Source organism: Micromys minutus (genome assembly GCF_963924665.1).
Source record: "Micromys minutus genome assembly, chromosome: 28".
Classification (NCBI taxonomy): domain Eukaryota; kingdom Metazoa; phylum Chordata; class Mammalia; order Rodentia; family Muridae; genus Micromys; species Micromys minutus.
Window position 1 is genome coordinate 15,441,998 of NC_137963.1, and position 23,942 is coordinate 15,465,939.

A 23,942-nucleotide genomic window follows, 5' to 3' on the forward strand; every position below is an offset into this window, starting at 1 on the left:
AGAATGACCCAGGGCAGGTACCTTTCTGACTGTCAGTACACAGAGAATTGCTATTAGAGCAAGAGGCTTGGAGGCACTTGGCAAAGGGCTGATGTAAACGTGATTTCCATTTCCTGTTGCAAGCCTGCAAGCCCCACGCCTCCTGGTCCCTCACTTTCACTTCCAGGAGGAACACACTCCCCAGACCAGCTCAGTTGGCTGCAGTCCAGGAGAGGGAGCAGGTACCTTTTAGTTTGCCCCACCCATTGGCTTGATGCATTCTTGATCTCCTCCTCCAGGGACTTTCCTGACTTCCTTCTGCAAAAGAAGGAGAGATCACATGAGCATACTGTACATAAATATGCTTGGGAACGCTTTCTCCGTCTTCTTCTTGTTTTTTTTTTTTTTTTTTTTTTTTTTTTTTAAACCAAACTTAGTTTCTGTTGTAGGCGGCGCATTCCCTAGCCGGGCTGGGCTCAGACTGCAGAGGGCTGTCACACGGGGAGGAGAGAGTCAAAAGGGAGGAGAGGAGCTCACAAAGTGTGATAGCTGCGCTCTTATTTAATGGGGGCTCTCTGGCCAGAAGGAATCAGAAGGATCTCCAAGATAGAAGCATGACAGAGGAGCTGGGGCTCGGCTTCGGGGAAGCAGCCCCAGTGGAGATGCTGCGGGAAGGCTACAGACACATGCCAGAGGCCAGGGCCGGGCTAGCTGCCAGGAGAAAAGCCTGCTTGGCACTCACCTGCTGCATATTGTCACTTCCCATCCTGGCAGGACTTAGCACCCTCCTGATGGCTGGCCAGCTCCGGGTCCCCAGGAAAGACTGCATGCCCCGGGTAAGTAAGCTTTTCCCTGCCCAAAGATTCAGTGGTCTCTCTGCAGGCAACCACATATCCCGGCTTGGGACAGAGCTGTTCACGGGTAGCACTGGTGGCTCCTGTGTACAAAGCAAATACAGCCCGGAGGGTGAGAGGTGGAAAGGTCCCATCTGGTTCTTAACTCTGGCATTTCCAGGGAACTAAATTGTTTCATCTCATGTTTACGCAAGAATAACTTCACACTCCATATGTTTATTTTTAGATCATTACAATTATGGTGCACCAATACTTTGGAAGACATTCCTTCTCCTTAAACAAAAATAAGCTCTTAAATTAGATTATATAATGCATGGTTATTAAGGCGAAAGAGACAGACATCCCAGTCAAAGAAATGAAGAAAAAAGCCTTACTCAGAAATCCAAAGAGGTGGAAACTATTAATGATCTAAAGTATATAATTCCTTTCTGTGTATAATGAAGGGTTGTTCTGAGATTTCTTTCTGTGGCAGTGATTCCAAGGCAGCATGATGAATGGATGACTATATTATGCTCTGATATCCGTGCGATAAAATGTATTTAACCAATTCCTCTTCTTGGGTTTAGAAATATTTTTTTTTCAGTGCTCAACTAAAAACCTACTGACTCCGAGATTTTGCTGGGGCTAGAAAGAAACTGAGGTACCACCAGGGTATAGGGGTGGTACTCAGAGAATGAGGGGGCAAGGATACAGGAGGCAACAAAGCCAGGACTGAGGACACCCAGGAAGGATCCAAAAGATCGAAGTGTGTCATTTAAAGAATATTCCTTAGGGGAAAATATCTGGTGTGGTCTGTAGTGACTGATTCCATTTTAGTCCCAAAGATTAAGGACTAAAAGCAAAAATAAGCAGCCTAATTAGAAACCTGGTCTCTAATCAACCCTGGGCAATTTCCACTCTGTGGCTTATGAGTAACTCCTACCAGTCCATCAGGGTCAACAGTGATTCAGGTAGCCACGTGTCATGGTTTATAAAATGTAGACAATGTGCAGATAGACCGGGAAGGCTGCTTACATTAGAAGGGACCTGTAGGGGATTGGAAAATGGGAGGTCAGGCTATGACTCTGGGAAACACACACACACACATGCACACACACACATACACACACACACACACACACACACACACACACACATATGCACTCAGACACACCAGATTGAGGCACTCCATTGAATTCTCCACTCATAAGGAGATAGCTGTTCTTGAACACGGTATTACTAAGTGACCTCCAGCAACCTGTGCCTCCTTGGACTCTGAAGTGATCCTTAGCATACAATAGGACCCTAAGTGATAGGGTGTTGGCAGAAGCTAGAGAAAGTCTCTTAGGTACAGTCCAGAGAAGGGAATTGGCGGGGAGGCAGGAGGGGTGACAAACTCATAAAGGAAATGCTCGATGTCATCACAAACTGCAACACCCTAGAGTCCCCTCCTCACAATCCTGACTCAGACGTTTTAGATATGAGCCACATTAATACCTGATACCCACATCCCAGCATGAGAAAAGCCATCTCCCTGGCAGGGAGACACACAGGGATGCTTGAGGCTGTTGTTTAGCCAGAATACAGGACATCTCCGTGGAGCGACAGAAAAGTAAAGAGCCCGAGGCCAAGTCTTCTGGGGAGACCCAGGTCCTGAAAAAAAGCAGCTGGCCACTCAAGGCGAGATCTTAAGGGAGAAAAATATTTATAAAACAGCTTTAGGGGCTTAAAGGAGGGCCTGTTTGCTGAGATGTACAGACAGAAAGAAACACAGAACAACTGGGAACATCCAGGGTCAGAGAAACCGCTACCACCAATCCCTTGGCATTGGGTAAAAGGGGTGTGAGAACAGCAATTCTCAACCTGTGGGTCGGAACCTGCACAGTGGTAGCATATGAGATGTCCTGCAAATCAGATGTTTACATTACAATTTCTAACAGTAGCAAAGTTTCAGTTATGAAGTAGCAACAGCATAACTTTTATGGTGGGGGCAGGGAAGGAATAACCACAAATGAGGAACTGTATTAAAGGGACACAGCACTCAGAATGTGGAGAAGCAGTTTTTCAAAGTTCGTTTTAGAGTTAGTAGGGTACTGATCCTCGGAAAGGGCCTCACTGGAGGTTGCAAAAGTTTGGATGGAGAAAAGTGCAGGCAGAGGGGACAGGGATCAGTGACCATTTTCCTCTCCAGACCTTTGATCCCAACCACCAGAATCAAGTAAAAGCTATGGCTCAAAGAAGCCAGTCAGCACCCGTAGTAAGAGGTTAGCCTCACCAGAAAGGAGCCACACTGAGAAGGGCAGAAGTGGAACTGGGGGGTTCCTAAAAGAGAATTACTGACTTGGAGGAGAGGGCAGAATGTGAGATCCAAAGAGAGCAAACTGGGCTAAAATGAGGCTCTCCAGTCAGCCTTTTTTTTTTTTTTTTTTTTTTTTTGGCCAAGTGTCAAACAGGCTCCTAGTTTCGTGTCTTTGTTTCCTTCTCTGCCAAGGAGGGCGTTCCTGTCAGCATGCTGACATTATTAATGAGACACGTGCAGGAATACTGCGAATGTCTGGAATGTGGCTAAACCACATGCCCTGGGATCCCGAGATGTGATTGACACTCTATGCTAGACACCAACCACCAGGGAAACTTGAGCCTGAGTCCCAAGGGGCTTCAAGGCTGATGTAGGACACTGCAAAGGTTCCTGGTGTTCCCTCACCTGGCCGTGGAGCAGGGCTGACATGGCTCCAAGAAGACTTTATGCAAGAGTCCAGGAAGGGGTCTGTGAAATAAAATCTGTTCCTGAGGTCCCTGTCAAAGACTTAAAACTAGACAGCCTGCGTTCCCTGCTCTGCCTTCAGCCCACGGTGCTCATTTACACTGCACTAGGTTCTAGATATCACACCACAAGGAGAAAACGTTCAGCAATGCCTTGGAGAAAGGTCAGAGCCACTAGCAGTAACCCCCATAGCATCCCAGTGCGGAGTTTCACAGATCAAACCTACTATAACACTCTCAGACTCACATACCCACCCAGGACACATAGCTCAGCAGGAAATTAGGGCTGCGGCCGGGGGAGCGCAGGGTGAATCAGAGAGGTGGCCTGGCACTCTGCTGCGGAGGAAATATAATTGAAAACAAAATTGTCTCCTAACCCAGAAGACCTCTCTCTCAGGAAAGCCAGAAGGGAAACAAATACTTCTATTACTGAATAATCCTTAAATGAAGACGTGATACGCATCCCAGACAATCTGATCAGAGGCACAAAGAGGTTGCGGTTTTCTATGGGCAAGCAGATACAGCCCAGCATCTATAAGTTAGAGGTAAAGAGCCAAGAGACTTGGGGAATCATATACATAATAACACATGCTTGGTTTATGAGCGAGTTCGTCTACACGTATACATTTATAAACACATGGAGTATCCATCCCATGAAGAACTGAGAAATGCCCAAGGAGGGGAAGTGAGAGGCTGAGCCACCAGGGAAGGAAAGATGTGTTTGCAAACACTCCTTGAACAAAATGCACGTGTTTCCTGTTTTAAGAAAAAGGTAGTAGTATAGTGTTTTTAAGATCTTCAGTTTATGGAAGACACTAGAACAGTGCGCCTTTTGGAAAGGCCATGGGTCATGAGTTGAAATCTCGACCCCAGCCTGAATTCTAGACTGGCTACTAGTTAGCATCCTCTCTTTTCTCTCGTCATCTGAGTGCCTCTGTATGAAACGTGGGTAATTAGAAATAAGGTATGGAAGGTGTCTCCCCTTGGTGGGGATTAGCCAAGAACGGGGCTTACATCATGCTGACCAGGGAAATCCCCTGCTCAGGGAGATTACTTCACAGAACACAACTTCCCTGCCTACTGCGGAATTTGCCATCACGGGCCAGAGAGTAGGCTTGGATGCTGCAGAACTTTTCTTGACTTATGGGTGTTCCTGGGCCCCTTGTGCACTCCAATCTTTCCCTATCAGCACGACCTCTTCCCTGAAATGACCCTTTTTATGGATAGCATTTGGCCATGGTTCAGGTATCCTCCAGGATCCTGAAGAGTTGTCACTGCTTCGGAGCAGGTGTCCTGCACCCTCTGGACCGGTCTTTGTTCCTACCTCTACCTGGCTCGGTTCACTACATCCTCTTAGCTGCACACAAGGCATAGGATGCTACTGGATTCTGTACCGTAAGTCTCCTGGCTGTGTGGTAGGGATTCCTGCTCATGTAGCAATCTTGTTACATCTGTACACCCCTCACAGACTCTCCCCACATTCTCCTCAGGACCCTTTACTCTCACTTCTCCACCTTTCCGAATAGCCCTGCAAGTCTGTCCTCCCTCCCCAACCTCATTCCCTTACCCCCACACCCCAGAAAAGTCTGGAATGCAGTAAATGATCAGTAGACAGTAACTCTAGTTCCGCTTGGAAACATACCGAGCGGTAACTTGCAAAGACATTCGCGTGTGTGTTCTGGGTGCAAAGGGGGATAAAGTCCTGGGTAATAAATAGACCCACCTTCCCCAGGCCTCAGACTCTCTGTCCATAAAATGAGGAAATGAATGTGCTTTCTTCCTGAGACAGGGAATTCTGTAAGACATCCAGAAAGTTATAGAAAAAAAAAAAAGGATGCTGCCTAAATGATTTCCCTACGCACTCCACCCTGGTCAAGCCTCTTATCTTGCCCAAGTTGTTTTTCCCGTTTTGAAGGTAAACAATAACCAAGATCCTCAGCATTTTCAACATGACACAAACAACTGAGATGAAAGACCCATGAACATGCTGCTCCCGTAGTGGGGGACAACCCTGCTATAACCCAAGGAAGCCCCACATGGAAGAGTAGCTTATGCCCAAAAGTTAGCTTGTGATCAGCTGGCAGGGAAGACCTTGGCGGTTCAAAGGCAGAACAAGAGAGCAACCTGCAGATGTGCATCCTAGTTGATCAGGGCCTCAAGCACAACCCGGTGACTTCCTGAGCCAAGCTGGCTGTCACTCCCTCGAGCAAGCCTGCCCCACAGCAAGCACAGTTCTAGCTTGGCAAACTCCCATATCCTCACCCAGCCACCTCAGAGCGCCAGACACCACAGCACTAGCAACGTGTAAACTTGTCTCCCAGCCTGAAGCTCGTGCCAGAAAGCAGCAGCACACTGAGGGTTTGAACTAGACACTGGTTCACTCTGCTTCCTGTCTGAATTTCTGTTCTGATACGGGAGAGTCCAGAAGTAAACTATGAACTGATGAAACCTACTCAGTGTCTGTTTGGAGAAAGGAGTAAAGTCACCCCCAGACGTCTAACAGATTCTAAAATCTATTTCTCATAAAACAGACCCAAATGGCAACTTTGGTTTACAGCCAGAGCTGCAGAGTGGTAGCGTGCAGACACCACAGTCTAGGAAGGTTGCTTGGGCCCAAAGAAAGAGGGAGAAGAAATGCATTGGTATCGACTTTAAGTGTGACTTCTCTGACCCCAAAGGATAAGCCTGCCAGGAAAGAATCACTGGGTTCAGCTAGTGTGCCAGAATCAGGAGTCAAGAAATAATAACGTCAGAGTTTCCAAATTTGCTCGGCTGCAAACCCGACTCTTTCCTTTGTGCCAGATCAAATACATACCATGGCAGCCCTGGCCTGGTCCAGGCCAATGCAGAGGATGATGCAATAGAGGAATGTCAAAAGAAGCCATTTCCGGTTGTATTGATCCTTGTAAGAATACAGGGAAATGAAGCCCCTCGCGTATACTGATTTCCCCTTGGCGGGCAGAGGGATGTGCTGTAGGTCATAAAGCACACTGATTGCAGCGTTTATGACAGCAAGACATGAATATGATTTCCTGTTTGTGAACAGCATAGATGAACACGTGACTCCAGAAGTGGGAGGAGAGGCTGAGTGGATCATTAATCAATATCTACTCACAGGGATTTTTCTGGGGGAATGCCAGGGAATCTCAAAGGCCAACTTGCTGCGAACTTGTTTATGCTGTGTTCCCTGATAACGCTTATCGGGATCCTGCTGTGTGCATCAGAACCTGAATTTGCTCCAAAGGTTCAGATCCCTGTCCCTGCCTTTGACTGTCAGTACTTTCTTAAGGCCTTTAAACACCTGTGCTGACGTCAGCTTGCACAGACTATTAAAATGTTCACACACCACGCCCCAGGACAGAGCCCAGCAGGCAGAAGCACAAAGCTTAGCGTCCTCTTTACCCCAGCCTTTTTTTCTGCCCGGTTTAAAAAATATATATTCAGTCAAGGAATATATAAAGCAAAGGACACAGACAGTTTGAACCAGGGTCACAACTAGTCAACATGCCAAAAAAAAAAAAAAAATCAACCAATGAAAAAAAGAGAAAATCATAGACTAGTGTGAATGTTACAACTTGCAAGGATTAAGGGGGGATGGAAGGGGGAAGCACCATTTATATTTCAATGCTGCGTTTCTTGACACCCCACTGCCCCACTAAAATGTGTGATCATGAATGTGCATGTTAGCTTTTTGTTTGTTTGTTTGGATGGATGAATGGATGGATGGAGGGATGGATGGATGGATGGATGGATGGTTGATAGATGGATGATGGATGGATGGATGGATGGATGATGGATGGATGATGGATGGATGGATAGATTGATGGATAATGAATGGATGGATGGATGGATAGATGGATGGATGGATGGATGATGGATGGATGGATGGATGGATGGATGGATGGATGGATGATGGATGGATGGATGGTTGGTTGGTTGGTTTTTGCTGACTTGGTTTCTGGCCATCCATTTCAACTCTTTGGAGTCTCAGCTGTGTCCCATGCAGACCTTTGGCGAAACTTTGGAAACCATAGTTCTAACAGGCCGTGGCTACTTACCTTGAAGTTGTTAAGAGGGCGTTTGCTTGTTGCTATTGATGGGAATGGTGCTGATGATGATATGCTTTTTTGATTTATGTGTACAGTGTTTTAGTGATAGGTGTGTGTGTGTGTAACACATGTATAACTGGAGCCTAAGAAGGTAAAAACAAAATCAGACCCCCTAAAACTGTATCTACAGGTGATTGGGTGCTACCACATGAGTACTGGGAGCTGAACGTGGGTCGTCTGCAAGACCATCAAATGCAGTGTTCTTCACTGCTGAGCAATCTCTCCAGGCTCAAAAGGTTTTAATCTAGCCAAAGTCACCTGTCTCCTAGATTTTTAAGTTGTGAAACCCAAGTTAAAGTCACTGAATCCGAACTTTGCCTCATTGCGCTACTCCTCTCTGCCTCTGACTTCCTGGGGCCTGAGAATCTCCACAGTTTGCAGATTTCTACTTCAGCAAAAACGTGAGCAGTTCCCTGCCTACTGGGGGTAAGACTAGGTGCTGCCTAGCAAATTCTCCTATAGAAAGAAAAACATTCCCACGAGAAATACATTGGACTCTGATTCTCAGCCCATGGTTTGAGAAGTCATGTTAAAGGGAAATGTCTAATTCTTGAAGTATGGCCTGAGGCCAGGGTCCACTGGATTTGGAGACTATTACAACAGTTTTAGGAGCTTCATCTCTGCAGGATCCCAGAGTCATCCAGAAGTATTTGAAGGAACTCTACCTAGAGAACAGGAAGCACAGACATCTAACTGCCCTGGTGTTTGGTATTGCCAGCTGCCATCTGGAACCTAGGCAGTAGCACAGCTTGGTTCTTGAAACTTTCCCTAGACAAGGGACTGTCCCACCCCTTCCCACCTCATTTGTTGCTGTGCCCTACCACAGTAGCTTCCCCTCAGTAGCAGTCATTGTTTAAAAAAAAAAAAAAAAAAAAAAAAGCAGTGAAGAAAAGGAAAAGAGAGTCCCGGCTCATAACTTTCCTTAAGATTCTGGGAGTGATATTGTTTTCAATACCTTCCAGCAGGCAGCTAGCTCCACCCCCATGTCTAGTAGCAGTCTGATCCACTAAAACCCATGCATCCCAACCACAGATAAAAGTAAAAATGTGTATCTAAGTAATAAAAACCCAACAGACCCACCAGGAACTTGAGTGCATAGCCCAGGTACCAGGTCACAGCCCTAGAAATCTTAGTCAAAAAGGAATGCTCCGAAACTTTTGCTGAGTATCCGTTTAGAATAAGCAAGGTGAACAATATGGCTTCTCAACAAGAGAAGTAAGTGAAGCAAAAGAAATCCAAATAAGTCAGGTATACCTTTCTTTACCATGAGGAGATTCATGATCTCCTCAATTTTCTTTTGAGTAACCCACTTCCCACTTTCTGCCTCACCAAATAATCAATTCCTTTATCAATTTATCTGTTCATAGCAAATTGGGCACTAGAGAGAAACCAAGACACTTCTGGGAACACATCTCTGCCCCTCAAGCCAGCAAAATCATTAATGTGAGACAGTTTGTCCCAGCAATTGGTTAGGCTTTTCAAAGATGCTGGGTGAATATCTAGTCTTTTCATTTCCTAGCCTTGCTGGTTTCCAGCTGTCCCCATGTGCAATTGGCCCTCCTTCTTCTTGTACGTGCTGTTAGCTTTCTCCGATATGGCTATTCATTCTTCATCGTCTGACTAACATACGGGACCTTTAAGCCTCTGTTCAGACTGATTTCCACAGGTCCTCACAGTTCTGGGTCTGTCATCTGTTTAATGAACTTTGAGCTCACCCCACTACCACCACGCTGACCCTCATGTCTTCTGCCTCAACACATACCCTGTGTATATACATACATACACAAAATAAATAGAATGGATTTTTAAAAAAAAAAAATATAGAAGTATGTTGTGAAAATCGTGAGGAGCCACCAAAGCAGTACATACACAGTAGAATCTTGGTCATGATAGAATTCTCTCTAGTTAGCTCTCTAGAGAGAAGCTATGAAACAGACAAAAGGAAGAAGCCAGAGGCGTGAAGGTCTGCCAAGCAGCTGTAGGAGGACCTAGAGAGCAGGAGGCAGGGCCTGGACAGAGTGGTGCACCCTCTCCTGTGTTGGGAGACCAGCTCCCTTGCTCTCACACAGTTACAGCCCCTCAGTCCCAAGCACACATGTGTGCTGTGCACATGTAGAGTTTAAGTTGCAGACATAGATGAGATGCCCATGGTAGTAAAAAAACATAATCTGCTAATGGAGGCTGTGTAATTCCAAGGTCCAAGTCAGACCCGTCTTGCAAAGGCATGCAAGTGTATTGAAAAGATGATGGTATTGCTCGTAAGCTGGGAACCTGACCTGCTCTACAGTCTTATACTCAGTCCTGTGAATGATGGTTTTTGTATTTTCCCCGTGTCCTTTGAACTGACTGGAGCATATTGGATCTTCATCTTAACTCTGCAAGTCACTTAGGTTTGACAGTGTGAGTATCTCCAGTTTATGAGTGGGTGCACTAAACTCAGAGGGAAGGCTGTCTTTCACAAGATCTTAGTCATTGACAAAGGACAGAACCACAATCCAAATGCATGTCTATCTGGTGCCAAGGCACTTGCTTTTCTTCTTCTATCATGGGAAATCTGAAATGACTCTGGAACTAGGGTTGCGACAATGGAAACAGATCAGAGTTGCAAAAATGATGGGAAGAGAAGATGGTCATTATTTCTTTGTCTGCATCATTTCTTAAGACTCAGAACAACAAATGTGTGTTTCCTTTCACATGTGGATCCTCAATTATATGCAATAATTCATAAGGAGAAATGGATACAGGTGGTGTAGATCCAGCTGCAGAGAGGTGGATTGCAAGGAATTAAAAGCAGCACTATCTTGGAGAAAAAAGAGAGTACCAGGAGGGGGAAGAAAAGAGCAGGACAAAATATGAGAGGATAAATATAGTCAGAGTATATGACACAGTGGAGTATGAGTGTCTTCACAAAGTCCTCCATGATGCACAATCAGTATATGCCAATAAAAATAGTTCGGACCTTTAAACTAGTGAGAAAAAAAATAAGATAACTTCCAGTTTGTTTACTACAAGCAATGTCAGGATGTGAAAATCTTCTAAGATACAGCAGGAAAAGCTTTTAAGCTAAGAGATAAAGACCGAAGAAAGGAAGGCCATGTTTGGGGGGCGTCTCTAGAAAAGAAGAGCAGAGCTGAGATGCAAGATTCCCACCAAATAAGATATTCCAGTGATGGTCCCCTCCCAGCAGGGGACCAAGGCTTAGACAGCAGCAAAGTCTTATGGGCAGCTCTGTGGGGTTTTGAATTAAGAAGGACTCTAGATAGACTGAACTCTACTTTTTCTCAACAGGCTATAACAGAACAGAGGTCTGAACCGTCACCACAACCAGTTTGTAAGTGTTCATCTTTGATGTCTTTTCTTGGGGGAGATAAGGACATTGCTGACAGTCTTGATATGCGTGCACTTGGAGATGGGTCTGTCATTGCCAAGTTGCCAAGCCAGGGGGTGTAGAGAGACCTAGAGAATAATGAGGCTCCTCCCCCATTGCTAAAAAGGCAAAACAGTGCTCTGACTGCATGTATGATCCATGACCTGAATTTAAACTCCCAGCTCAGGGATATGCTATGCAGTGTGGCCCTCAGACAGATCATTCCAGCTGTCTACAATCATTCACCTATCCTTTCTAGCAAGGTGAGTGTAGATGAAATTGGTCAACCCTATTAAAGGATGAGAGCAGTTCCTAAAACATCAGATGTAAAAAAAAAAAAAAAATAGATTTTGCTGCTTATAGCCAACACCATCATTATCACTGTAGAACCTGTTTAACTTTAAGACAATAGCCAATGTGAAATGATTAAGATCCCTTCTCAAAGAATAATGAGGAAAAGGGTGCAGAAATGGAAAAGGATATGTCTACACCATGGAGTAACCGAGTGGATGCTACTCACTCCACATCCCTTCTCACGTGAGTCATCCATACTCCTCAGTATACATAGTAAAAGATCCACAAAGAATCCTAAAGATCATCTGGCCTTCAAAGAATAGCGTAAAAGTAAAAGCAATGAGCCATGGTTTATTCGGCCCTAAGAACCAAGAACCATGTGTACACAATTTTCAAGGCAGAGATTGCTGTGCCCATTCTTAGAGATAGAAAAATATAGTGCAGACTAGGCAACTTGCCCAAAGTCCTTTGTACCAAAGACTTTTACTCCAGAGTCTCCCACATCCCATATGGTATGTCCTAAAGATACCATGAACCAATCCAAAGCCCACAAGACATGAACCACAATGAGTAGTATTGACATTTCTTTCCTGTTGCAGATGTCTTAGGTCTGTTAACCCATTACTCAAAGCATATTTCTCCTTCTGTTACAGACACACCTTCCAGAGACAAGCCAAAAGCTCATCTGACAAGTAAGCCTTCCTGTACTATACAAACTCCATAGTTTATAGATCTGAGAGATCTTTTTTTCACTATATTTACCAAAACTTTAAACTGTGGTGGCTTTAAACTGGAAACAGATTTGACAGTTAAGGATTTTGAATAATTTCTTCCCTGTGGCAGATCCAAGGGCCCAGGTCTCATGGATGCTCTCTCCTCTGCAATCAGAATTCTACCTGTCTCTCCTGCTCTCCTCTGGCATACTCACACTCAACACCTACAAGTGGCTTTCCTCCATCTTGGGCCCTCAAGTAATTCTGGATCGTATAACAGATGAAAGATCCCTGGACTGACTTCAAGGGGATGGGGAGGTAGCTCAGTAAATATGATCCTTATTGTAGTGGGAAATATTACGAAAACAGTAAATGGTTCCAGTCACCACCCCACACTACCTCAGCTACTCTCGGTCCCAGCGGCAGCAGCCCTCTTGGCTCTCTGCCCCCGGCAGTCTCCCTGCTGTGGACACTTCACATTCCCAGCAACTGCCTCCTGTGGTTATTGTCATAATTCCTAGCCCAACAAAATCACAACTCTAGAAACTTGTCATTTATAAATTAGATTTATATCAATAAATTTCCATTCCATCCACACAATAAACTCACAGCCAGTTGGTACTGGTATAAACTGCCCACCTAGATAAGACAAATTGTCCTATGATAATCCATCCCTTATAAGATATTGATACCTATCTGTGGTTATTTAAAACACCCGGGGGTGGATCATCTTTTTCCTCTTCTATATTGGCTTCTTCTCTCCTCTCCTATCTCTCCTGACTTTCCAAAACTGTCCCTAACTTGCTGTTTCACTGTCCAATCACAGGCCTTGCCTTATCTTGTACCTGCCCTCACCTGCATATCAACCATAGATTATTATTATTTAAAAAACTGAGTCGAGATCCCTAGCATCCAAGTAAAATGCCAGGCATGCTGCTATGTGTCTGTGGCTCTGGTGCAGTCAGTGAGATCCCAGAAGCTCACTGGACAGCCAGGCTAGCTGAAACAGTAAGTTTCAGATCCAGCAAGGTCTGTCGCATAAAATAAGGTGGGAAGCAACAGAGTGTGATACTAGATGTCAACTTCCAGTTTTCAAAGGGGCACCACATTTGAACACACACACCACATACACCACATACACACATGAAAAGACATTGAAAAAAACTCAGGCTCAGACATCAATTTGCGCGTTCCAAGTCAAATGGGTAGGCAGTGGGAAAATTCAAATCGAACAACATGCTTCAGTGCAATAGGACTTGCCTCTCTACAGACATAGTGTGACTGGTTTACACATCACCCGAGAAGGCATGTCAACCACTATATTGTCCACAGTCAGGAGATGGAGACCACACCCACTCAGGACCTATGCCAAGCTTGCAGGAGATATCCTAGACCAGTCAGCAATAGGAAAGATACCTTAGATTATACTGGTTCTCAACTTTCCTAGTGCTGTGACCCTTTAATACAGTTCCTTATGTTGTGGCAACTACCCCAAGCATAAAATTATTTTTGTTGCTATGTCTTCATAACTTTAGTTTTGCTCCTGAGCTGTGACTCTGTTCCTAAGACCATTGGAAATACGGGTCTGAGAAATCTCTGTATTAGAAAATCCAAGATCTAGGTTTCTACTCACCCATTGAATGCACGAGTTGTTAAATTATTTCTTTAAACAGAAGCAATCCACAAACTGTAGTAACTGTGCCTAATGGTTATTGCTGTGAGTTTTTAAAGTAGTTATAGGGAATTAAGATGTTTCTGTTGCCTCTAAAAGTTATAGTTTTGTTGCAAATTGTCCTATTTGACATCAGTGGTTTGAATCACGTTTGATTCTATTTATTTCCTTTAACTACAGGCATATTTCACAAACCATTGGCTAATATGTTTTATATAATATATATTTAGAAATTATGCAAGCATAAGAACATATAAAATTTAAAGTGACACAAGCTTACTCTTTAATCTGTCTAAATGAAACATGCTGCTTTATTTGAACAGGAAAAATTACCTCACTTGTACTCAGTTTATGGTAATCTAGAAAATGCTCACATTTGTTCTGCCCACTTAATCTTCAGAACAAGGCTCTAAAGAACCCTATCCTCAGCTTCCAGAGGAGACACTGAGGCACAAAGGAGAAAATCATCTGCACAGATGATTGAAGAGCTTTGCATGATGCAGAATTAGAGTTTGGGCCAAGTGGCCCAAAGCCCAGCTTCTTTGCATTCCATAACTCTATTGCATTGACTTATGTTTGGCCCTGTCACTGAGGGAGAAGAATTGACAAAATGTTCTGAGTCTCTGGTCCCAACATGTCCCCAGGTAATACATTATTGATTAGTGCCATTTTGTGACGTTGGACCACAGCGTTGTGATATAATGATGAGGTTGGTTGCTAGAGTTCTCCCTCTCATACGCATTCTCTCTCTCTCTCTCTCTCTCTCTCTCTCTCTCTGTCTCTCTCTCTCTCTCTCTCTCTCTCTCTCTCTCTCTCTCTCTTCCACTTCTCTCTCCCTCCCTCTTTCCTTTGGAATAGAGCTTCTCTGAGACAAGAAATCTAGTAAGAATTGATGTATTCCCTAATACCCATGGATTTTATGCCTCTTTTATTTCTTCCCACAAGTATCATTTATCTTTTTTTCAAAGGAAAGACATGCCAAATTAAAAACAAATACATATTTAGTAAAATGACACATTATGCAAAAGGAATTTTTCTAGAGGGAGAGAAGAGCGTATGGTTGTAGAGTCCGTACTGGTGGATGATTGTTTCCAGAACCTCTGGCAGACATTCCAATCTAATGTAAAATGCTAAACTCATGTAATAATGGTGAAGCAATGAGAAAAACCTAAACATGGCTTCAGGAATGAGCACTGAGAGAGCCTGCTGTCTGTCCTTATTCTGGGTAAGCCAACTTAGCAGTAAATTCTTTACAGTTACACAGAAAAATAAAAGAATTTCTTAACTTTCACTCTACCCATGTAGAACAGCAATTTGTAAATAAGGAAATCTTTTTTAGCGATCCAAATATGCATGGCCATATCCTAGGGCACAAAGTTAAATTATCAGTAATGCCATAGTTCTGACTGTGAAAGAAAATGCTAGCCTCGTTGGGTCACCAAGGAACGTGACTACAGGAGGCAGGGGATGGAAAGATGGCTCAGTGTATAAAGTGCCTACTGTGCAAGCATGAGCTTGAACCACAGAACCTACTTGAAAATCTAGGCAGAGTCACTCATGTCTGGCGGTACAGACACAGACAGGCCCCTAGAACTTGCTGGCCGGTCAGTCTTTTCAAATTGGTGAGCTCCAGGCTCAGTGAAAAGCCTTATCTCAAAATGTAGAGCTTCTATCTCTGGCCTCCATGTGCATGTATGATTGTATGCGCATGTGTAGAGACAACATAAACACAAACATACATAAGCACACAGAGAGAGGGACAGAAAAAAAGAACGACAGACAGACAGACAGACAGAAAAATAGTACAAGACTTTATTCTGATGACCTGTGCCAACTAAACTTCTCTACTATATTTGCAGTCCGAAAACAAACTCTAGCACCACATCTGAAAAATCAGCTCTCTGCTCTACATTGGGAGCATGACCTGGGGATGGCCTTCACCAAGAACCGGATGAACTACACCAACAAATCCCTGGTGGTCCCAGAGTCAGGAGACTACTTCATCTACTCCCAGATCACATTCCGCGGGACCACATCTGAGTGTGGGGACATCAGCAGGGGTAGACAACCAAATAAGCCAGACTCCATCATTGTGGTTATCACCAAGGTAGCAGACACCTATCCTGAGCCTGCTTATCTCCTTACAGGGACGAAGTCTGTGTGTGAAATAAGCAGCAACTGGATTCAGCCCCTCTACCTTGCGGCTATGTTCTCCTTGGAAGAAGGAGACAGGTTGATGGTAAATGTCAGCGACATCTCCTTGGTAGATTATACAAAGGAAGATAAAACTTTCTTCGGAGCCTTCTTGATATGAGGAGGAGACAAACTTCATTCCACGGGGCTCCCTTGCCTTCTACTTCCCAATTTCCTTTGCCCATATGGAACTATAAACAGGAGCTTTAGAGAGATCAGGGATAGGGGACAGTGGCTTAGCTATATAATTTAGGAACCCAAAGTTGATCCTCACATGCCTTATGGACTGAAATAGTAAATGAAAAACTCAGAACAGCTAGTGTTTGATAGAGACTTGCTGGGTTTTAAAAATGGAAACACCCATCATCCAACGGCACAATCTACTGATCTCAGGACAAAACCTTCCCGTGGTGTCCTCTGTCCTTTCTGAACCAGCAGTTCAGTGACAGCTGAATTTGATAATTAACTTTCTTCCGTTCAAGAACTAAGGGCAGAATCCAAAATGATGCAATCCCTCCAGAGACAAAAATCCTAATGTTTCCACATTCTTTCATGCCTAACCTTAAAAAAAAGGAAGAAAGGAAGGAAAGAAGGAAGAAAGGAAGGAAGAGAAATACAAGAAAAAAAGAAAGGAACGGGGAAAAAAGAAATACTATTTCTCATGAATGTTCTGCAAAAAGGAATTGGATTTCTGTTGTGCAAGAGAAAGCTCACCTTTCTTCTAACTGCATCCTTTTGTCTTCAAACACACAAGTGGGAATTCCACATGCACATGGAACTTAGAACACTTTTATTGTTGTGAGAACATGTTTTGTGAGTACCTACTATGCTCTGGGCACTCAGCCCACAGGACCATGAAGAGAAATTCAAATTTTACTTAAAAACTAAATGAATCCTCAGTAAGTACTTCCTGGTCAACTACCACTCAAAATGTTTCAAAGACTGCCTTCAAGTCAGCCATCAAGGTGACTTTGTGGGTAAAGAAGCTTTTCATCAAGCCTGACGCCCCAAATTTGACCTCCCAGAGCCCAAAAGAAGGAGAGAACGGTCTCCCACAAGTTATCTTCAACCCCCCACACAAGTGCCATGGCCAGCTAAATAAACAATTTTTTTTTTTAATGAAGAAAAATTTCAAGTCATGAAGGACAGCATTCCTGAAAATGTTCTCTCTGTCATTGTCAGGTGTAGGCTGACCAGCTGATAGAGATACTGAAGGAAATTAAAGACAGATTTCTGGGGAAATGAACCACTGTACAAACACTTGGTTCAAGCCAGGAGTCAATGTTCTTACTCTCCAAGGACCAACAGCAAGATGTCAATCATCAAATCTGAAGAAGTTTATCTAAGATCTGCTTCCAAGTCTGCTTTGCAGATTTATATGAAGAAGGCTATATAGGTAATTTTTTGCCTTAAAATAATGGAAGGGATTTAAATATGGACTTAACTAACCAGCCCAGACAAAACCACTTGTTGGAGGAGAACTTGGAGAATGAGGTCCTTCTGTGCTTCCTTGGTTTCATTTGCTTGGTATGATTTTCCAATACTAACAGAGGTATGAGGGGTGACCATGATCTTTTAGCTGCTTGTCTGGTCTGTACAGCAGAAATTCATTCATTATTTTAGGACCAAATGAGGCCATTAGAGGGAGGCATGTTAACTTCATACATTTTATGTAGTGTGACCCTATTCTGTAACCTTTATAAGATCAATAATATTTTAACAGTGACGCTTGATTCCATGACCAAACCAAACACCCCACCAGGTGAATAAAACTTGGTGTAAAATGTCCAAGGACTTCCAGTGTCTATTAGAAATGCCTGAGTCATGGCAGGTGCCACAGACGAGTCAGATGGTAAGCTTGGCCCCAAATTACTGCTGAGCAATGTGCTAGAAAACCTAAAAGTAGAGCTGGACATGTGGCCCCCACACAATGGCTGGCAGAGTCGTAGTAGCCAATCAATTCTTGTTGAGGAATAATTTGTTACAAGATTCATCTCTACTGCCTATCAAACCTAGGTTGTGTAGTGTTCAGCTTCTGCTAGGCCAGATTGCATTGGTCTTCTGTCTTCAACTTCTTGACATATCATAGGTCTCAGTGAGAACACAGGAAAAGGTGGGGTCACCTCCCTCTGGTTCTTCATAGGGTGAAAAAAATCACACCTGAAAGGAGCTAGGCAGCCTGAGGAAGGGGTGTCTCGGAAGAAGGACTTATTAGGTCTAAAACCCTGAGGGTAATTAATGTTCATTGGTCAATTGAAACTGCTCTGTCAACGACTTCAGTCTGGCTCCAAGGTCAGAAAAGAGACTGGGATGCTCCCTCTGCCTGCATAAAACTTCATGATGCATGAGAACATTGAGCAACATGGAAAAGACTTACCCAAAAGCAGCCAGAGTGACCTGGTCACCTCCTCCACTAAACCCAAGCTTTGTGTCAAGGGCCTTCAAAGCTGCCCAAGAGTGATGCGGATGGCTTGGAAATTTATTCAAGACAGGAATTTCCTGACATGCGAAGATGCTTGAGGTTTTGTCCCTGACATATATTTATCTTGCCCCTGTTTATTGAAGACTATCTGTTGGGTGTGTGTGTGTGTGTGTGTGTGTGTGTGTGTGTGTGTGGTGTAGGCTGTCTAGAAGGCAGCATCTGACATTCCTAATTGGACTCAAGCCAGCATTTCTGTTTCCAAGTTACATAGCAAACAGGACAATGCTGATTTTTTTTAAATCAAAATGGAAAAATATAGTTTTAAGAATATGTGATGGAGTCGAATGTAATGGCAGATATCTATAGTTCCAACACGTAGGAAGCTGAGCCAGGAGGATTGCTATGAATTTGAGGGGAACCTGGGCTAAATAGTGATTTTCAGAAAAGCCTGACCTACAAAACAAGACCTTGTCTTAAATTAAAAACAAAAACAAAAACAAAAACCAAAACAAAAACAAAAAAAAAAAAAAGAAAAAAAAACCAAATAGGCCACAAGCTAATGTAATACATTCATGGATTTGGACAATGGTGTGTGTGTGTGTTGGAAAATAGTTAATTTAGTGAGAAATGCTTTTCTGTCAAATGTGTCTTCAAAGGCTGCTGAACTCCAATCGAGTCTATAAACATTTACCTAGTACTTGCTTGCCCTGGGGACGGAGACATAAATTATTTTAGTCTCAGATCTACTCGTTCTAACAGACGGGCATCTCCATCATCTGTGGAACTTTTCATCACTCTGATTGTATTGGCTAATTAATGAACTAACTCGAGACACACTGGTAATTTCTTATTATGAACAGAGGTGTCATTTGATGAAAGACAATCATTAACAAAATGGTTTGAATTTCCACTTAAATGATTTCCTTTTTTTCTTTGGCTAATCAAGAGCAGTTTCTCTCTTTCAAGTGGAGGAGGAGGGCACAGTTCCCTGTGGTGAGAGTCAGTACTGAAACAACATTCTCAAAGAGGCTTCTATTGACTGGCCTCAAATTTTGACATGAGCCCCTTTGAAAATGTTAGCACTTTATGAATGGTCGGTATGTGCTTTGAAAAGTCTATGTTCCCAACAGAGGCCACGGACAGCGTGCAGCATAGGTCACTTAAATTTTGACCTTAGCTGATTTTAGATCTGCTTCACAGAACACAATTCCTAGGCTGTAATCTCTGAGGTGGGTTAGTAATTTACCAAGGTACAGTGGGGGGCAGGGGGAAGTGCACCAACGTCATTTCTCGGTGTATGTCAGATTCTACTCAACAGCACGGCATGCCAGAACTTTGGATTCATTCTAGTGCAAGTTACATCACCCCAAAGGAAATTCCAAGCCTGTGCCTGTCAACCACTCTGGTTTTGGAAGCCCACGAGTTCACTGTGCACAAGGCACAGTCCTTGCCAGCACTCTCTTGCATGGTGTTTCTCTCAAGCTCTTACTCAATCAGGTTTCCATGATTGTGACATTAGGGATTCGTTGCTAGAGCAGGTTTGTTTATATTCTGTCCCTTGCAAAATACATGCAGATATGTCTGGCCTCAAAATCCCCTACTGTTTTTAGGGCTCAGAGAATACTGGGAGAGTTTTGCTGTTTTCAGCAGTATTTTGTTTAACCTTGCAGTATTGTCCTGAATCCTGCAATGCTCTAAGATACTGCATGCTAGCCTGGGCTAATTTAGTAGTGGTGACAGTATTAGATCAGAGTGTCTATATCCATGCCTTGCCCTATTCTATTATTGTTAAAATTTCCCGATCTCTGTCACACACTTACCCCCACCTCTTCCATCTACCCATCTTCTAGATGACATAGTTTATGAGGAGACTCACCAGCCGAAATTGCAGTTACTTTTCCGTATGTTAATGCAAAGTCTCAAACTCTACTCTTAGCCAGTGGCACTCAATTTGATGCAACTTAGAAAGAAAGTGAAGACAGGAATATCTTTGAGTATTCATGGGGCAATGTAGAAGAACAAGGAGATTGCTTACACATGGTGGTTACATCTCTGGCTTCATCCCTAATCCAGTTTCCTGACTCCAAATAGATTTTTTTTTCTGATAGTGATTATTCTCTGGAAAGGGTCAAACAAAAGAGAGTTTTGTAGAAACTCTTGCATGCTAGAGGTCATGGGAGAGATTAAGCCAAAGAATTCCTTCTCCAAGTCTATAGCCATGTGGCTATCCTTTGGTATACTTCTATTTGATCAAGACAAACCTGAGAACCCTGCCTAAGGTTCAGTGGTTCCCAATGATCTAGAAGATTAATCTGTTCCCTCACCAACTCTAGGGGATTGGACTGTCGAGAAAATGTCATGGGATTTTAAAGCTAACATGAGCTGTTCCCCAAATGTCTGTCACTTCAGGAATGAAGGAGCACAGGCTAGGAGAGGTAACAGGCAGCCTGGTGTTGGGCAGCAGTTCAATGGAGTATTGAGGCTAAAACTAGACTTTCCACCCCTTACCACCCTCAACAGCTTTTCAATTTGATCCATGGATTGTTTAGTGGGTTTGTTTGTCTTGTTTTATTTTGAGCACCTGTCACACCTAAGTGTCAGGCCGAAAGGGTCTCTGACAGACGAGTTCTGCTCTGTTCTGTGCACACAGAGGAAGGAGCCTCACACTAGCAAATAAATAGACAAGCAAACTCACAGGATTTTCGTCTTAAAGTCATTAAGACACACCTTGTGCCCCTCTTTTGTCTCAGAGGGTACACAGGCTGAACAGATGCAGGTGTTCACCTGATCTAATTGATAAGCCCCATGTGCTTTCATTGGTTGTATGTTTTATGTTAAAACGTCACGTCACCATGGTAAAATGCATATTGTATGTTGTTGGGTATATAATTAATAACTATGCATCCCATGTATGAATTTTAATCTCTGTAAATAAAAATGATATATGTTAACATATGTAATAGTTTTAATTTAATAAACTGACGCTGAAGGATACAGAAGTTTTGTTTATTTCAATTCTTTTGTAAATCAGTTCATTTACCTTTTTTTTTTATTATTATTAGTATCTAAGGGTAACCTTGGGATTCTTTTACAAATGCATCTAGGGGCTGGGTAGAAGGCAAAGCCATTAATACATGCTTGCCATACAGCAAGAGAATAGGAGTTTGGATTCCCTAAAGCTACATGAATGTCTGATGGGAGTACCAGTCATTAACATCTCCAGCTTTGAAAGGTGAGACCTGGATCCTTAAAGCAAGCTGGTTGCTGAGAGTAGCTGTATCAGGGAGCTCTGGGTTCAACTGAGAGATTCTGCCCCACTGAATAAGATCAAAAACAGTTGGGCAAGATTATTGACATCAACCCATGATTCCTGCGTGTGCATGCACATACATACACACATATGCATGCACATACATGTACATGTCTCATACACTTATGGTTGATAGAGACAAACACTCAGGTGTTCTCCAACCTACAGGCACATGCTCTCACATATATATTCATAGACCTGTACACAATGGAATACTCAAATAGAGCTAGCCTCAGGGGCATATGCATGTCATTGCAGAACTCAAGAGCCTAAAACAGGAGGAACATGACACCAAGGCCATCCTGAGCTAAATAACAAAACTCTGTCAATAATAATAGTAACCAAAAGGGTTCAAGACACCCATTTCTGCCCAGAGCAAACGAATTCTGGTGCTAATTCACTTCTGGGGCTCACTAAGCCCACTATCTTACATTTCCAACTGTTTCTTGGGGAGATAAAGACAGGGTCACTCCACGTAGCCATGACGGACCTGGAACTCATTATGTAGATTAGGCTGTCCTCAAACTCAGAGAGAATCACCTACCTCTTCCTCCCAAGCACTGAGACTGAAGAAATGCAACACCATGTTCAACGTTAAACTGACATTTTTAAGGGTTAAAAAAAAAAAATCACGTATCAGAAAAAGTATCTCTACCTCTACAGATAAAATCAGACACAAAGGGTGGGGGGAGTGAGGACCTGCTGTGAAGCATCTACCACAAAAATCTCCTTCTTGACAAGCCTGGGAAAGGCTCTTGGACCTTCCAGAGGTCAGTTCCCTTCTCATTTCCTTTGTGCGCATCCCTTGGAGTGACAGAGAACAGTTTGCTCTTTATACTTGTAGCATGAAATGAATCACTGGGCGCTAATACCAGCAAAAATTCATTCAATTTTCCAGAGGGGAAATAGCAATGAAAGTCTAATGTAGGTCACCAAAAACAAGTTTTCCAGCAGATTCTCAAAAGGACTCTCAATCCTCAGAACCTCGAGAGCAAAGAGGTGAAGCCATTCACCTTCTCTCTAGTGGCAGGCATCCTCGTCACCTACTGGAACCCAATGACAGTTGAGATTCCCCATCCCAAAGGACAGATGTTACCATTATGGCTGTGAGCTGGTGTGTGATCACACTCTGTGTATGTGGCATCTACTCACCCTGTGCACACATATCCCATCACAATAATAAACACTAATGTTCCAAAATGGAATCATACGAACTGCTGTGTGTGTGTGGGGGGGGGGGGGCGAAGACCTCTGTTCTAGACCCCGGGCTGCCAACTTGGCCTTGAACCAGTACTTCTCTGAGTCTCCATTTTCTTCTCTGATTAAGAACCAGGCTCAAATTTAGCCCTAAATGGGATGACGGCATCAAACCCTTTCCCTAAAGGCCAGTAGTGAAGAAGAGGCTGGACGACTGTAAGAGAGAGAGGCGGTGGGTGAGTCCATGGAAACAGCATTTGCAAACACACCAGGGCTGATGCACGTATGAACTCAGAGACCTTAGCAGCATTCATAAGACCTGCTGGGTTCAAGCCAGACATAATCTCCACACAGAGAAGGAGTGGGCACAAACCCCGTTCCTAACTGAGAAGCTGTTCGCTAATGATACCCACTGAGGGAGGCAGAGTCGGTTTTTCTCCAATGGAGTGACAGAGGATATGTAAGTCAGGTTGCAGGGCAGACCGCCCCCCCCCCCATGCTCAGGAGCGGTTGACCAACACAAAACTAACTCCATGGTTTCTGTGGACTTTTGCTGCTATTTTGGTTCCAGTTTAGTGGGTTTAGTCTTTTGGGGTTTTGTTTGGCTTTGTTTGCCTGGCTTGTTGGTTTGTTGGCTTTTTGGGGGGCAGGGAGCCTTGAGAAAAAGAGAGGAAATATGAAGTTAGGGTTGGTAGGAAAGTGACATCGAAGATTTGGGGGAGGGAAAGAATATGATCAAAATGGATTGCATAAAAGCAACCAAAACCTAATTAAACAAATAACAGGGCTGAATAGGTCTGTGCCCGTGGCACTTGAGTTTCAAATGTGCTTCCTTTTATCAGATTTGTGTAGGGAGTGAAGAGGACTTCTCCAGGAGAAAGCAGAACTCTATTCCCCTAGGCACGGGGACTTCTCTTCAGTGGAGGAAACAGAAAGCTAAGTGGGCCTGAGATATGTATTCCAATTCTACTCACACTGTTGCATGTTAACAGAACTCTTCAACTCCCCCTTTCCTGGTCCCTTTTGGCTTTCAGTGTGTCTTGGCTGCCCATTCTCCATCCCACATTGTCAAGGAAACCCGTTCTAGCAG

The 23,942-nt window shown here is 43.6% G+C and overlaps 1 protein-coding gene across 1 annotated transcript; it reads left to right on the plus strand.

The window, feature by feature from the left end:
• Window positions 1–593: 593 nt before the first annotated feature.
• Window positions 594–16,044, plus strand: TNFSF15 (TNF superfamily member 15; the record flags this gene model as incomplete). Its single annotated transcript, XM_080940165.1, has 4 exons — window positions 594–815; window positions 10,973–11,015; window positions 11,999–12,037; window positions 15,590–16,044. The coding sequence occupies 4 exons, from the start codon at window positions 594–596 to the stop codon at window positions 16,042–16,044; spliced, it is 759 nt and encodes a 252-aa protein (XP_080796291.1).
• Window positions 16,045–23,942: the final 7,898 nt, after the last annotated feature.